Source organism: Periophthalmus magnuspinnatus, chromosome 2, assembly GCF_009829125.3.
Source record: "Periophthalmus magnuspinnatus isolate fPerMag1 chromosome 2, fPerMag1.2.pri, whole genome shotgun sequence".
Classification (NCBI taxonomy): Eukaryota; Metazoa; Chordata; class Actinopteri; order Gobiiformes; family Gobiidae; genus Periophthalmus; species Periophthalmus magnuspinnatus.
Window position 1 is genome coordinate 6,792,147 of NC_047127.1, and position 17,046 is coordinate 6,809,192.

General features: G+C 36.8%; 2 protein-coding genes across 3 annotated transcripts in view; one reads left to right on the forward strand and one right to left on the reverse strand.

The window, feature by feature from the left end:
• Nucleotides 1-17,046, reverse strand: part of atg3 (autophagy related 3) — a 257,779-nt gene that overhangs the window by 120,713 nt on the left and 120,020 nt on the right. The gene's annotated exons all lie outside the window — the stretch shown is intronic.
• The window catches only part of LOC117384771 (diacylglycerol kinase zeta-like), a 106,412-nt gene that overhangs the window by 26,135 nt on the left and 63,231 nt on the right, over nucleotides 1-17,046 (forward strand). For both annotated transcript variants that reach the window (XM_055227524.1, XM_055227526.1), the window contains 9 exons: nucleotides 526-663; nucleotides 1,817-1,895; nucleotides 1,971-2,026; nucleotides 3,133-3,195; nucleotides 3,271-3,344; nucleotides 7,331-7,442; nucleotides 9,409-9,495; nucleotides 11,142-11,254; nucleotides 11,353-11,453. In XM_055227524.1, coding sequence (XP_055083499.1) covers nucleotides 526-663; nucleotides 1,817-1,895; nucleotides 1,971-2,026; nucleotides 3,133-3,195; nucleotides 3,271-3,344; nucleotides 7,331-7,442; nucleotides 9,409-9,495; nucleotides 11,142-11,254; nucleotides 11,353-11,453 — 823 coding nt within the window. The remainder of the gene's footprint in view (nucleotides 1-525; nucleotides 664-1,816; nucleotides 1,896-1,970; nucleotides 2,027-3,132; nucleotides 3,196-3,270; nucleotides 3,345-7,330; nucleotides 7,443-9,408; nucleotides 9,496-11,141; nucleotides 11,255-11,352; nucleotides 11,454-17,046) is intronic.

Here is a 17,046-nt window from a genome sequence, read left to right on the forward strand (position 1 = left end):
ACCAGCTTCTAAAGTGTATTACATAACTTTTGTGGTAGATTGCCCACTATGCTTATCGCTACGGAGGTGCCATTGCTTTGCTTGCATGTTCCACAGTATGACATTAAACTCTGCCTCTCCAGTCTATGGAGACAAGCTGAGGAAAGGCAGCCCCGCTCACAGTAAGGATGCATATTCAAGGTATGTTTTAGCAATAAAAACACCCATGATTGAATAAATGCAAGTTGGACAAGTTTGACGCCATACTGTGGAACATTCCTGGCAAAATAATAACATGTCTTTTGGAGATACGAAGGTGGGAAACCCTCCAGTGCGCCTTTAAAATAAGTTTTTACAAATATATTAACATTGAGGTATTAACCTGTTGTCAGTTGGAGTGTCAAACAGTAAATCCATGGATTCAAATGGAAAGTAAAAGACAAAATGTTGCTATTTATATAATTTTGAGTTATAAAACTTAAATAATTTTAAGTCCAAAATAATTACAAATTGCAATGAATAGTACTTTTTCTGTTTACCTCCTAGGGCTACACGGATGAGCCTCTGTCTAAGATCCTGTCCCATGTGGAGGATGGGGACGCTGTGCTGTTAGACCGATGGAACCTGTGCGTCGAGCCCAACCACAGCGCCCCCGCAGACTCGGACGAGCAACAGACCGATAAGGTTCAAACTCACGTCCAATTATTTTCCACAGAGCTCTGCAGTCAAGGTTGAGTCAGCTTTCAACGCTGGTCTAATTAACAAAAGAGGAACGATACAGAATGTACTGTTGTCCTGTTGTCATGGTAACATCAGGAAGTGACAGACTAGTTCATTTGCTAGTCAACACATTTTTTTCCTGAATAATTGGTAAAAGAAAAACAAAAAAACTACAAATTACTCGATTTAAGTCAAATTAAGCGAAAACTATGCCATATTTAGAGCATATTTTGAATTCCTTCTCTGCATTCATGGAATTTTTATTCTGTGTATACTTTAGAAAACAATTATTAGATAAATGAATTACTCAATACTCAAAATACAATATACAATATATGTATTTTTTCATGACTAACCCACTAAGTTGTTTTAGTCTAAGTATTAATATAGAGACATTGATGGTTATAGGTGCCACAAATCTAGGAAAGTTTTATATCTCATGTTATAAAATAAAGCACACAAATGTACAAATAGAAAGAAAATACATTATATTAAAAAAAAAAACCTGTAGTGTAAATGCAGCTGTCATTCAAAGATTTAGTATGAAATGACATTGTGTAACATATGGTAGACTTTACAGACATGAAGCGTTAGTCATTATGTCACCCTGTTCAGTTCCACTCCATCTGTGCATCACTCCAACTAAAAAGAAACCATTCACTTGAGCTTTCTATAAATATCTATAATAATTGTCCTCTGCAAATCGCTCCACTATAGATGTACCAAATGCACTTGAACAACTGAAAGAATATACAGTGTTCTTTATAAGAGAAAATAAATACCCCAATGTCATCTGTACTTATTTACTTTTGAAAATTCTTATGCACTTTTACAGTTATATGAGAAACATGCAAGAAAATACAGTATATACTACAAGAAATCTTGACAAGTATGGGGAACATAGGAATAACTTTAAGGCACAAAAAAAAATATTTTGCTAATATTGTGTGTAAAAGTAGTTATTTGAAGGAAGTCTGATATGACAAAACTATTACATTTTTTTTTTTACATCACATATGAATATTTATTTATTTATATATCTACAATTTTAATTTAGTTACATTTGGAAAAAAGTTACATATTTATTTATTTTGTTTGTTCTTTTCCACTAATACAGCTCCCATTAGATGTCTTCAACAACTACTTCAGTCTTGGTTTCGATGCCCATGTCACATTGGGTTTCCACGAGTCCAGAGGTAAGTCATCAACAAAAACAAAAATTAAAATAAAAAAACATTACTCAACTTTCTCAAATTTCATTCAATCTTTAGAAGCAAATCCTGAGAAGTTCAACAGCCGCTTCAAGAACAAGATGTTTTATGCTGGGGTTAGTATGTGTGTTCTCTTTCTACATTATTAGGTACCGCTAGGTTGTTTTGCTCATTCGCTAGTTCAAATTATGCTGCAAGCCTCAACTCCGCTAATAACCCAATCTGACTCCCACAGCAGGGTGCTTATTTAGTAATATTTTAATTGCAGAAGCCACTTAGTACACAGTCTCTGCTTAGAATAATGGGGCATTTAAATGGTGTAGGTAATTAGTTCTGCAAAAATATTGCTAGTGCTAGAAGCTAATCCAGCCAGCATTTTTTAAACTATAATTGAGGTTTACGCAACAATCAACCCATTGCATAAAAAACGTAAAATTATTCCAGCACAAGTTTTTGTGAGGAGGAAATTTCTCTATTTATGATTAATTGTAAAAAATAAATAAAGAAAGAAATGTATTACTTTATTTATTTATTTATTTATTTTTTATACTATATTAAGATCTATGGTAATAAGTAAAACATCAAAAAATTTAGCAGTTTGATTCCTTGTCCAACCGTGCATACTGTCACTTTTGCCTGGGATACAGTATACGTACTTCTCCATTACTTCACAAAGATACAAGTCTAGTCACGGGTGAATCTCTCCAAGTTCAGATGGGAGCGATTGACAGGTGTATTAGCTGATCAGGGACATAAATGATCAGTCTGTATCAAAACAAATATGGCTGCTTATGAGGAAAAAAGAAAGCAAAAAATATCACAAGAATCAATGAGCGAAGCACTAAACTAAAGAAAATTGATTTAGTTCAAAATGATAGATGACCAATAAGCTCCTTTGTTTCACATGCATCACTGAAATAAACAAATCTGATTGGGTGGTTGTGTTTGAGTCTGGCTCCAGGCGCTGCAGAGAGCATGGTGACCAGACTGATATCCCTCTTTATAAAAAATACCGATATCGTTCTGATCTTGCTAGTCAACTGCCATTTCCTACTTTCTCTCTAGTTTAGACTTAAAACTCTGCTTCTATAAAAAGCCATACAACAGCTTCCTTCTAACGGAACTGCTCTACCTCTTTCACATGAATCTCATTTTTAGTTTTTGCAGCAGTTCTAACATATTTTCTGGCTGTCATTTGAACTTCCCTATCCCTCTGCCGCAGACCGCCTTCTCCGACTTTCTATCTGGAAGCTCCAAGGATCTATCCAAGCACATCCAAGTGGTGGTAAGTGTGCTCCGATCCGCCCTGTTCATTTAATCCACTCTCCCTCGCAACTTGTTCTCCTGTCTGTTCTTCCAGTGCGATGGAACCGATCTGACAGCCAAAGTGCAGGAACTGAAGCTACAATGTTTGGTCTTCCTCAACATCCCCAGGTTTGTGCCTTCAGTGAGATATAGTGTGCGTTCCGACAGGTGAGGCTGACAGGTGCACCGGTCCGGGCTGACAGGTTACATTTGATCCACGCAGCCACTTTCTGATATCATCCAATTCCACAGTGTTCAAATCTAGTCACACAGGAGCTGGCAAGTTTGCTTTAGTGTGAAACCATTACATTAGCCGTACATAGATTAATGCTATATAGTTATTAGCTAACACTTGATTTTACACATTGTACTAGCCTCAGGAAATTGTGCACAGTATAGCAGCCAGTAGTAACGATTTCTAGTTACACACTTTTATAATATGTAAATGTAACGCACTGTGCAACAAAGCTATATTAACACTTCGTATTAGATGTAGACGTTTGACCCAAAATGCACTGCGTTACAACCAGGAATAACATGCGAGCTGAATCCTCGAGCACTACATAAGTGGTTGTGATGTTGTTTCAAACTCAATTTTGAAACAAAGGAATATACTCAGTGCTGATTTCAATACCACGGTGATGATTAAAAACACTCAGTTTTTTAGACAATTGACTGTAATTTAAATCAGCACAAAATAATAGCACTTTTATTATACTATGTGGTCTTATAAAGCTCAAAATCATGCTAAACTGTTCAGGATTTTAGTGTTAGTATCTGATTTTCAGTACCTTAGACAACACAAATTGGATGTTATTACATGTTTTGCACAAGTCATTAATTACAGTTACACATTTTAGTTATTGAGGTGGGTGTGTTTACCAGTTATTTGTGTACAGACTAAAACCAAAACAAATCAAACATGTATTAACCATAGACAGTAAATATAAATGAGCATGGGTAAACTGCTAGCTTCCACATTCCTGACATGCCTAACCTGCTAGCTGCTGTATTCCAGCCAAGAGTGCGCTGAGCATGGATGCATTTCTGGCTACATCGAATCTGGCTCCAGTTCATTTTCTGTTGAAAAAACGTCGCCCCCTTTCTCCATAACTGCTCCTGTCAGGCTCGTCATTTCAATCTTAAAATGTTCGTATTAACCCGCTCTACATGATCCTGGGTTTTTTATTTAGCCTGTAAATAAGGATATAAACTTTAATAACAGACCAACAAGGCGCCAGGTTTGATTGACAGCGTTCCTAAGCCGCCGCTCCCTGCCAAACCAGTGGTGCGGGGCAGGAAGAGGCTTTATCTTCAACAGCCTCACTCCGGATTGGCGCTTTGGTTGCTATGATACTCGCAGTCGGAATCTCAAATATGGAACTTTGCTCCAAATTTGCTGCCTCAATGAGCTTATTTTAACTTCTCCTTGCAAAGTAAAACTGTACTGCTAGTATATACACTACTCAGTCTTTTATAGATTAATATATTATGGATTTAACGTTGGACAAACTCACCTCAAACCCATCCCAAAGCTCCATATCTCATACTACATGTGTATTGTCATCATAATAATTACAGAGGCCGCATTCATCAGGAAATAATTAGACTGTCAAGTAATTATATTCCGCTTCCTCAGAGACTGTCCCCAAGGTCAGAGCTCCAGCGTAAGAATTAAACATAGAGCCGCAAAATATCAGCCAATTCTCCGTCAAAGAACGTTCCCATCGTAATATGTAGAATTTTTCTTTCAGCTGAAAAACAATATTTACCTCAGTTATCAGAAAGTCAATACATATTATTTTTTTCCACAAGTTTTAAACCAGAAAAAGGCTTAATAGGTAAAGAGGGGGTATTATAATTCTATGAAGTATTAATTGTTAAAACATTTGCTACTTTTTATTGTTTTAAAAATGCTATATTCACCAAAATCAATGTATTAAAATGTCACTTTGTTTTTGCTGCTTTGCTCTTCTTCGGAGTGCTATCACAACACAATAACAATAACTTAGAAGAAAGTAGAGAGCGCCAAAAACTTCTCTTTAAAATCATTTTGAAACAGTTTGGATATGAACATAAAACAGTCATTCATCTATTTTTAATATGTAAATGTACCAGTTTAGTATTCCATTGTTATTATTTGATCTATACGCATTGTCTAACACAGAGTTTTATCCCATCTCCACCGCAGCAGCAGAACTATCCACCTCCTCAGCCTCTCCTCCACTTCCTCTTGTTTGGACTCCTATGACAATCCTTCTTTCCCTTTGTCACTTTGCTGAAAGGTTAAATTTATCCATTCAGAAAACTATTACCAAATTGTTAGTATAGTTCAGTTGTAGTATCTCGATGATTTATTTACTCAGTGCTGTACAAAATCATCGTAAATACTAGTAAAAATTGCACATTCATTCATAAAAAAAACTCCTTAGTTGTGAACATTTTGAAACCCAGCTAAATCCATTGACAGCCAAGGCACTATTCACATCCTGTCACAGCTCTGCAGTATAAAAGATCTTTTGTTGTGTTTCATGCAGTTAAAAAAAAAATAAAATCTCAAAGTTGCCTTCCCAGTTCCTCGTGATTCACTTGAAGTTTTTGGCATTAATTGACAGGCCAGTCTAGTTACCAGTAAAAAACGTAGACTTTGAAAAACTGCAGTGAAAGAAGCAGTCCAGAATCTGAGAAAGTATTCGATTCATGTGGCTGATTGACACCCACGGGCTTTGTAGTTACTTTGTGTTCTTCAAATCCGCTCAGGTAAGAGGAGTAATAGGATATGAGTTGTATGTACCAGACTACACAAGGAAGGCGATGGAATTTACAGATATTAAAAGTCTTACGTTATGCTAAATGGACTAATCTTTCAGTGTTTAATTATGTTTCCTCAGCAAGCGGAAATTGAGCCATAAGATACAACTTGTCACCCATTTACAACTCTGTCTAATGAGAGTATGCTAATAAGAGGTAGATGACTCAGGGGCATGAATGAAAATATCATTCAGGTGACAGTTCACACCTTAGGGTAGTTCAATTAACTTAAAGAGGCGTTATTAGGAAAAGTCGGGTTTTTGGAGCTTTCTACCTTGTTTTAACATTGTTCCCTCATCACAAACATGCCTGAAGAGGTTTTAGATGACATCCATGCATGTTTGAGTGATCCAGCTCGCAAGCCTACGTGATATTAAAAACAATACAAAAGCAATATACAAAACAATTCACTACAACTTCACAAACCTGAGGCGATGTGTAGTAGTTTGATTAGCGGGATGTACGCTGATTGTGTTGTGATAGCGCTCTGAAGGAGAAGTGACTTTGCTTGGGGAGAAAGGGGAGGCAAAACAAAAGTGAAACTTGTTTAACATGTTAATGCGTTGTTTTCGACAAATATAGCATTTATTTAACCAAAAAGTAACATCTAAATATGCCATGTGTCACCAGTTAAACCCCCATGGAAGTTAATACTCCCTCTTTAATGACAGATACTCCATACTGTAAACAACTAGGGTGTTTTGGTTTTAGTTTAGAGTGCTCCTCTTTTCAGACAAATAAGTCAGTCCTTTATCAGAACCTTGTCAGAACTGAAGAAGCTACTTGGATGAGTGGTAAAATATATTCACTATCCAGTTGACAGAATTCAACAATTTTTTTTGGTATTTCCTCATCAAAATGTTGTAAATGTAATGTTTTTGCATGTTAAAAATCAAGACCGTGTGGCTTTTAATTGCTTCCATATGCACATACAAGTTATTAAAAAAATAATAAGGCTAACATTTCTAAAGTAGTTTTAAGTTTATCTTTAGCAAAATAACTCTTAAAGACATAAAACATGAGATGTGAGTGATGTCATACTTTGATTGGTGCGTGACTTGTTATCTCGTAGCCTGAAATGACTCTCATTAACCTATTTCTTCACTCTTGGATTGATTTGAGCCATGCGAGCCATTTTAAAGACTTTGAACAAATTTGATTTCTTCCTCTTGCACAGCAGTAGCGTGACTACAGGTGGTGCCTTGGAGTTGATGAATTATGTCTAGACAGCGTGTACTAGTTTTAAAGCCACTACTCTTAAAATGACAGATTAGCAGTAGTAACGGTATGTTTTGTGATTCCAGATACTGCGCTGGGACGACCCCTTGGGGGAACCCCGGGGAGCACCATGACTTTGAGCCTCAGAGACATGACGATGGGTACATAGAAGTGATCGGCTTCACCATGACATCACTGGTATGTGGCTCCACGTGGAAATATATAAGAGGCTGTATTTGTAGCTATTGGTATCACGTGAGTATTACTTATTACCCATAATAAACATATTGAAATTTTGCATCACGATTATCATGGCCAAAATAATTTGCGATTAACGATTATGTCAGCATTATTATTTAGTTGCTGACAGTTTAAAAAATTTGCTGACAGTTTAAAAATGCTATGGAAATGAATAATTATAATTTTAATGTTATGAATTGGTTCCATGTTTAAGCAACTCTTGTAGTACTGTATTTTATTATAAGTGAAAAGCACAGTGAGTAGAAGAGATCATCAGGAGAAGTAGCTTTTTTCTGTACATTCTGGTGATACAATGGTGATTATCTTTGTTGCCGATTATCACAGTTATATAAAATGTCCCACGAATGATTATTGTCGACCCTTTTTATCACGATAAACGATATTATTGTTAATTATGTCTTCCCTGTTTGCAAGAATGGGTCAAAAGCTGACGTCAATATTAACACTTGGGTCACATATATTGCTGGCGACTGGCGATTGTGAAATCTATGGGGATTAAATGAAAGTTGGATGTTTTGAATACGGTGATATAATTGCATGTGCGCCGGAGCTGATTTTCCTCTCGTTTTGAGTAGAGGTAAACAAGATTGTGGCTAATTGCTGCTTAAACACTGACAGTGGATGCTCTGCAGAGACTAAAATCTAATCAAAGGCATAAGATGTGACAAGTGGAAGAACACCTTAAGACGCTGTACCTGGTTTTTACAGCCTTGAAAATGTGAAAAACAGAACCAGTTCAACAGTTTGCCGTGGTCCTTACTTACCTTACACTTTCTGAGCATCATAATTATTCACGGCAATGAGTTTATAAGCGCTTTTCACCACTTTCAGAGACTAATGCAGAGTTTTGCCATCACGGTAAAGCTAACAACAACTAGCATGCTAATGTGTAGTTGATCATCAGACAATAAAACACTTTACCGTTAGATGCAGACAGCACACAGCAAACTTATTTTTACGTCAGGAGCTCAAATTTATATATGGAAAAAAAGTCTGGTACAGGGAATTTAAATAGATAAGTTAAAATGTGAAAGTTTGCATTTTGAGTAAGTCCTTGATTCGGTTGTAGTTTTGTCTCTCTCCTCCTGACCCAGAAAGAGTTGAGCAGGAGGGAACCCCGGGGCTGTGCAGGTCTGTGGTAATAAGCCCACCCATCCATCACGCCTGCCCCGGTACACAAGTGGGGCAGGGGAGGGCGGGGGGGGGGGAGGTGCACCCGGGCGGACCCCCTCGCACCCAGCCTGAGTCCCTGTGTCTGTCGCTACGGTTACATGCACAGGCAACTCTGAGTGCTCTAAACAACCAAATTCAAAACCTGTCAGACCACTCTTGTCCCAGTCTACATCAGGTCACAGAAGTGGGATTAGGAACCTTGAGACTAGTAATTTAGCATTAACAATAAAACTTTGTAGCTACAACTTCTAATAAACACGCACACACACACACTTTTAGCAGACAAAGATGAGCGATATCTCATTTATGTTGAGCTTTTTATTTTCAGACATGCTACAAACTGTGTTACTCATGTTAGTTGCTCTCTGCAGCACAAATAAACACGTTGAAGCTCCAGTAGTTTTTACTTGAGTTTAAGCGTAGCGGTTCAAAACAATGAACTAGTCATTGGAGAAGGGACTGTAGATTATTATCTCTGCTGATCTACTGTGAGTAAATGTCCAAATGCATGTCTAATATTTCCCTGGCTGTTTCTTACCTTGTGCAGCTGAAGGCCTGTCCTAGTAGGCACCTAGCATGATCGGGCTATGCTGTTACATGCAGCGGGTATCCGAGTATGTACAGACTTCTCCAGATTTTATTGGGATCTTTGAGATTTGAACAAGGACACCTCAAACAGACCCTACCTGGTTTGACTAGACCAGTTATCCATTTTTTGTGTGTGGGGCAGGCGGCGCTCCAGGTGGGGGGGCATGGAGAGAGACTGCACCAGTGTCAACAAGTCACACTCACCACCAACAAGGCTCTGCCCGTTCAGGTATGTGCACATTATGTGTATATGCTGGTATCATTTTGGTCACTTTGTTCATCAATACAATATTGAAAAAACTTTTTGTTTTACATAATACAGTGCCAATGTGTAATTTTGCACAGCAAGATGGATTCTCTGATATTTGTGAGTTCATAAACTCACAAGATTCCATCTTGAGATGCTCCCGCTGTAAGGTTCAAATCCACCCAGCAGTGGGTGGACCAATCACACTGCAGGATTGAGATTTGTGACTGAAACAAACCAAAACAGCGACGCCGACAGATGAACTTCAGCCTATTTTACTGTCAATACAGACATTTTGTTTGTGAAATGTGCAGAAGGTAAACGCTTTGTGCATTTGTGAACAATGAAGATGTCTGTTTTTTTTTTATTTCTCGTCCTGTTCCGCTGTTGGGATGTCATGACTTGAATCAAAGCGCCACAAGTTTTCTGATCACTTTCAGTGAGAGCCGTTCCTGACTGATGAATGTGTAGAACTCAGTTCAGAGTGCCACACATATCTGGGGTGAGCCAGGTTAGCCAATGTGCGCAGAAGTGATCTTTATAAAATGTACAACTTAAACTGCAATTCAAATAGGAAACACAGTTGAATTTTGTCAGTTTTATTTTTACTGCAGTGCGCCTTCCAACATCTTCACACATATCTCCCCCTTTGCCGTTCAACTGCAAACAACAAAATGAGCAAATGTTTAATATTTGATCAATAGACATTTTAGTCAGACTTTCTTGTTTTTACATTTTATCTTTTGAGATCTTGTACATTTTTTACCCTCCAGCCTGTTGAATTTGAGTTTTTCATCTTCATGTGAGGTGCCCATCATCTTTTCAAAATTGGAGAAGATGAAAAACATTTTGAAGTGTGTGATGAGGAATGCTAGCACCACTTGAAGCAGAGAAACTGTAGGACGAGTGGATTTGGCAAGGTTTTATAAAAATGTTCTTTTACTTGTTGGGCACTGTTTATGAATACATAATCTGTTAGCATTTTGTAATATTACAGTATTACGCAATACTACTTGGGGTTATTATTCTAAAGGAAAGCTAAAATGTTTTATAGTTTATTTCTGTACACAATTAGCCAAAAAATTTAGATGCTATTCCTGTTTGATAATTAAAAAAAATATTATCCCATTACTCCCGTTGTAAACTTAAAATCAGCCTTTATTCCTTGTTATGCCATTTGGACGGTTAAATGATCTTTTAACCACATTATAGTGTTTTTTTTCCACATCTTTATCTTACACAAACTGGTATTTTATTCCTGCTTTTCATCATTTGTGGTTCGTGTGGTCTTAAAATTAGTATTATTTCAATTTTCACCTACCTCTTATCTCACCCACAACTCTATCCTTGAGATTATCCCAAAAAAGACTTAACGTAGTCTTGCTTGTAGGGTTAAAAAATCTTCTGTAGGCATTTAAAAAAGAACATCACACAAGTAAAAGTCTGCTGCCGTCTTGAATATTTTTCTTGTATTTTTTTTAAGTATAAGAAAAAAAATTATAATGTGTCTTTTTTTTAAGTTTGCCAAGTCACATAGTTTTTCCCCTTAGATGAATTTGAAAAATGGCACAGTTCTCCAAATATTTATTGGATACTGTATAATTATGTTGTTTTCATTTTATTTTCAGGTGGACGGTGAGCCATGCAAACTGTGCCCATCTGTCATTCACATCAGCCTGAGGAACCAGGCCAACATGCTTCAGAAAACCAAGAAACGCACCTCAGCACTACACCTCAATGAGTACGTGTCCCTCCGCCCATCACTGTAGATCGATGGAAATGTCTGTGTTAGTGCATAAACTAGTTCTCCTCTTTACTGTTTTTTGTTGTGTTTTGTAGCCAGCAGGCCGTCCCGGAGCGTCTGAGGATCCGGGTGAATCGGGTGGGGATGGCGGACTACGAGGCGCTGCACTATGACAAAGACGGACTGCGACAGGCTTGTAAGAAAAAACACACAAATGTACACAACATGACTTTAACTCACATTTCTACTATCTATACCATACATTTTGCTTAAAACGCTCCGTACCTGATTTTTTTCCCCCCATGTATTTGAGCAAAAATTGTTTTCTCTTGCTCTTGAGGTCAAAATAAGTCCCGTCTGTGCTGTCTTTATCTTATTGTAAAGTGTTTTATTGTACGATAAGTAAGTGCACTTTAGCATACTAGTTGTTGTTAGCTTTACGGATGGACGCAGTTGTGTCTGAGATTTGTGAAAAGCTCATCACAGTGAATGTTTAGGATTCTCACAAGGGCAACATGATTTTTATCAGAGTAAAATATCGGTAAATTGATAGAGATTTTAGGGAGCAGATAACCACATTTCCGGCCTCTACCCATTTCTATTTAACGACTTCCATCTGTGTCTCACATGGCACTTTAATGAACTAAATGAAAACTTCCATCTAGATTAGACTCCATGGGGTTTTTGCAGAACATTAAAAGTTATGATTGAATTGTGCAAATATAAAACTTTGGATTTAATCTAAAATCCAAATATTTCCTGCAAATCAGATTTGAAAATGTCTTGCATATGAATCACTTTGCCTGTTGTTTGTTCAAAAATATCCAAAACCCTGATCATTTTACAGTCCAACGGAATGTTTTTTGTATCTTTGAAGTCTTGCGCCACTATATATGATGATTATATATTATGGAAATTCAAATAACATCAATTTGAGCAATAGATTTAAGTATTCATTTGATTTGCTTTAACCTACATAAACTATAGAACATTGCACATCCAAAAATGAGTTTAAAAAAATGCAATTTTTATAAAATCTTACTATGAGGATTATATTGTTAGTAACTTCTTCATTTAAGTACTGTTTTCCCTACAACGTTACTTACTACTAATATGACAACCTTAAGAGTAAAAGCTTCCCATAAAACTAATACCAATCCATATTTTAACTCATTTCTTGTCCAGTGTCCACATGGGGGCACTGTTCCTCTCCCCTGCCTCCCCCTGCCGCTCTCGCTTCTATTTGGAGATGACTAAATGTACTTTGATGTTATATCTGAAGGCTGACGCTTGCTTGTCCACCGCCCACTGCACCGACACCCCCAATTATATGGATGATAAACATAATTCAAAACCATAACCGAAAAGGAACAGAAGCAGAAGTCTTGTGAAGTATTTTAAAGGTCATATATTACAAAAAATCCATCCTTGCGAGCTTTAAGTCATGTTATAATGTTGTTACCTCATCAAAAATATACCTGGAGTTGTTTGTGTGCTGCAGTGTTTTGTTTTATTCATATGCGTTTGAGTAAACCTTCATTATTAGTCTGTCTGCATCTTCAAAGCTCAAAATGCTCTGTTCCACCTTGTGATGTCATGAAGCGGCAGTTTTAAAGTTAGATTGCTTTTGATGAGGATTCAACATTAAAACATAGATCAGAAAATAGCGTAATGTGAGCTCTTTAAACGAAGATGAAGGGTTGGGATAATTCATATCTGTACTGACATTGTCTTAGCTGTGTTGCTTAATTACATATTTCCCCGTAGATGTCGTTCTTAAATTGTACGCTATACCTAGTTTGATGGCCTCATTTTAATGTTAATGCAAACTACTATTGTAAAAGATTAAAACATAACAATTTGTCACAATACTAAAACTTCAAACTATATTTTTGATGCTAAGAAGAAGGGTCAATACTTGTTACAGATTAATGCATTTCAACTTCTAGCATGCAACATTTTAAGGACTTTTTTGTATAATATTTGTTTTTTTTGCTATGACAATATGATATAGATCAAGACTATTCTAAAGCTAAAGTCCAACTTTTTCTTTATAAATGTACTTTCTTCAGTGTCACTACTTGCCCAAGTGAGTATCTAGTTTCTAGTTTGGAACGGAGCGTTTTGAGCTTTGGAAATGTAGACAGACTAATAATAAAGCTTTACTCAAACGTGTGTGAAACAAAGTACAACTCCAAGTATGTTTTTGATGAGATAACAGCATTATAACATGACGTAAAGCTCACAAATTTTGCGTTATTGTCCTAATGATTTTTTGTGTGACTATAACAATACTTTAATTGAAAATGGTGTCAAAGGTGAAAATAAAGCTAAAAATCTGACTCATATTAAATTACCTAAAGATACATTTTATATTCCACAGTATGCCATTAATTAAACGTATATATCTTGCATGTATTTACTTACAGCTGTTTTTACGCTGATAAAATTCCACTGAACAACATGCGTTCTTACTGTGAGCAGGGTAACGTCTCCACAGATCTGACCTATAACTTGGCCTGATGGCGCCATCTGCTTGTCACCATGGAGATAAATAAGAGGCAAGCAGGTGGCTGACCCTCCACTAGAAAAGTTGCGTTGTTCACCTTTAAGTAGACGTAAAAGTTGTGTAGTGTTTACATTTATACAACAAAATAAAGTACATTTTGAAATATTTATTCAAACAGACATGCAAAGAAAATTAAAAATAAATATGCAGATTATGAATTATTGTTGCAAATAAATGACAAAAATAAATATTGTGGGAAAACTAATTTGGAATTGAAATGTTTACTCAAGAAATTCAGCAGTCAAGCTAGCTTATTACACCATCTATTCACCAGTATTGCCATTGCCAGCAGACTTTAATTATCTTGTATTTTTGGAGTGTGCCAAGGCTTTGTGAAGATAAAGAGCAGGGTTGAAAGAGCTGCTCTGCTAAGTGGCATAAAGGAACATGTTGTTGTGTTCCCCCATAGACGAGTACAGTGTGTTTACCTCAGCACAGATCTATGCAGTGCTCAGCCTTAAGAGTCCAGACATCTGCTCTTCAGAGTCCTGTGGCACCTATCAGCCTGCGGGGGAGCCCATGAGTCACACCCACGGGGACGCCACGGCACTAAAGGCACTTGTTTTAAAAAATGTGACAAACAGAACCGGTTTATTTTTAACGCAGGGGTCCAAAACATAGACTAAGGGAGTGTGACGTCACCCACAGCGTTCGGCTCGAGTCAAATAAAACTCGTTGAGGATCGCAGTTACAGGGGTGAGTTTGGAGCCGACCGCGAGTATCATAGCAACCAAAGAGGCAATCCGGAGCGAGGCCGTTGAAGGTAACGCCCCTTCCCGCCCGCACCGCTGGTTTAGCAGGGAGCAGGCGCTTAGTAACACTGTCAATCAAACCTGTTGCTAACGCTAATGGGACGGACCTCAGGGAAATAAGGCCCCTCATTTGTGTGTTATTAGTGTTCATATCTTGATTTACGAACACAATAGCGAAATAAAAATGCCATGATCATAGAGTGGAGAGAGTAGAGCGGGTTAATACGAACATTTTAAGACCAAAATGACGAGCCTGACAGCAGCAGTTACGGAGAGAGGGACAACAGTTTTTTAATAGAAAGTGAATTAAAAGCGTGCCCATGCTAACTTCCTATTTGGCTAGCAGGTTAGATATGTCCATTTATATATACAGTCTATTCCATTCCTAAGCATCCTAATTATTCACTGTGAGGAACTTTTTACAACTTTCATTGTCTGAAGAAGGGGAGTTTTGGTATCACAGTAAAGCTAACAACAACTAGCATGCTAACCATGCACTTCCTGATTACCGGACAGTAAAAACTTTGTTAGATCCAGACACAACAGACTTATTTTTACCTCACGATCTGCTCATGCAATATATATACTTTGAGGAAGATCTGTTTTGCTCAAATACACAGAAAAATATTCATACAAAGCCTATTAAACTATTGTGAAAAAAGCTAATTTAGTTGTAGTTTTATGAAGTGAAAGTGAAAGTAAATATATCAACTGTGTATTTTTTTTGTAAAGACAATATCCATGTGTTTCAGAGTTGTGATGAGCCAGCTCTGTTGTCATATCAGTTAACAATCCAAGCAACATAATGTATCTTTTGAATGGGTAAAAGTCCTCTAAATATCACCTATAAACAGGAAGTCTCTGAGATATTTCATAAACATTACTTATCAGTGTCCATAGATGTGAAGTAGACATGTCCAGTTCAGTAATTACATTTATAACAGTTTTAATTTGGATTTTATTCACAACATTTTCAGGATTTTGTTATGTCTTAGTTTTCCAAATTATCTGAAATTGGAAAAGTCCTCATTTTGTGTTTCCAGATTTTTACCACTATGACAATACCATGTTTTTTACAAAGTACCAAATACCAAGTACCATTAAAGGTGCTCTATGTTATTTGTCTCTTGGACCACATGCTTATCTCCATGGAGACAGATACATTTAATTCATGGTCCCAGCCTGAAAAGGTTGAAGATCCCTGGGCCCTATAGCCCTTATTTAACACAGCCCAGTCATGTGAATAGAAGCTTTGGTACAGAATCTTCCTTTTGGATTACTGCTAATGCTGCAGGCACTGGGAGCTACAGCTTAAATACATAGGATCTACATGTAAACAGGATGCATGCTCCCTGTAAAGAGACTAGTGTTGTCACGATACGAAAATTTCAAACTCGATTTCGATACTAAGGAATACACTTAATTCCACACTGCTGATATAAAAAAAAAACACAAAAAAAACAATTTCTTTAGACAATAGAATGTGATTTTCTTTTATATTTCCACATGTGTAATCCCTCAGTCGTCCAGGTAGGTTCTATACTGGTCCATGGGCGTATACTAGTCTACGTGTCTTGTATTTGTTCTGATACAGCTCAAGATCATTCTAAAACTATTCAGGAAAGATTGATTTCTGTCCTGTGATTGTAACTTTTTAGTATCGATACCTGCTCAAATGAGTATCTAGTTTCGATTAGTATTTGATACTGACAACCCTAAAAGATATAGCTAAAAGTGTTTCAAGGTGCTAGATGTAAGGTCTACAAAATACTTGTATGTCTTAGACGCAGCAGAGCTACAAGTATCTTAATAATATACATATAGATTCACAAGGGAAATTCCTGGACACAATAATCCAAAATTACAGTATAAACCCAGTCTTAAAGCTCTTGAGGTTAAAATAAGTTTGCGGTGTACTGTCTGCATCTAATTATAAAGTTTTTATTGTGTGATAATCAGGAAGTGCAGGTTAGCATGCTAGTTGTTAGCTTTACTTTGACGCACAACTCCACTTTATTTTTTTAATCTACTTAAGACCATAGACATCTTGAACAGCGTCTTTTAATAATATAAAGTCTAATAAAACAAGTTCAAAGTAGAGCCAATATACAGATTTCTTAAAGTAAATGTACATGCAATATTAAGACTGCTACTTCTACTACTGCAACTTTTCAAACCTCGCATTTGTGTACTTGTGTACTGTTATGTTATTAAGTGAATTATGTTCCAGTTTGAAATAAATACTCTAACTAACCAACTGTTGCCACTACCATCAAATTAACCACAATTAATCACTTGGTTTTGTTCTGCCAACACATCCTGCTCTTTTTACATCTAATCTATCTCTCTGACACGCAATCGTTTTTGTAAATCACCGTTTTAAAGTTCAATATTAATATTTCAAAGATAATAAATGTACGTGAGAAATGCTGTATGCTAGTCCAGGCGCTATAGAGTTGGCTTGTACG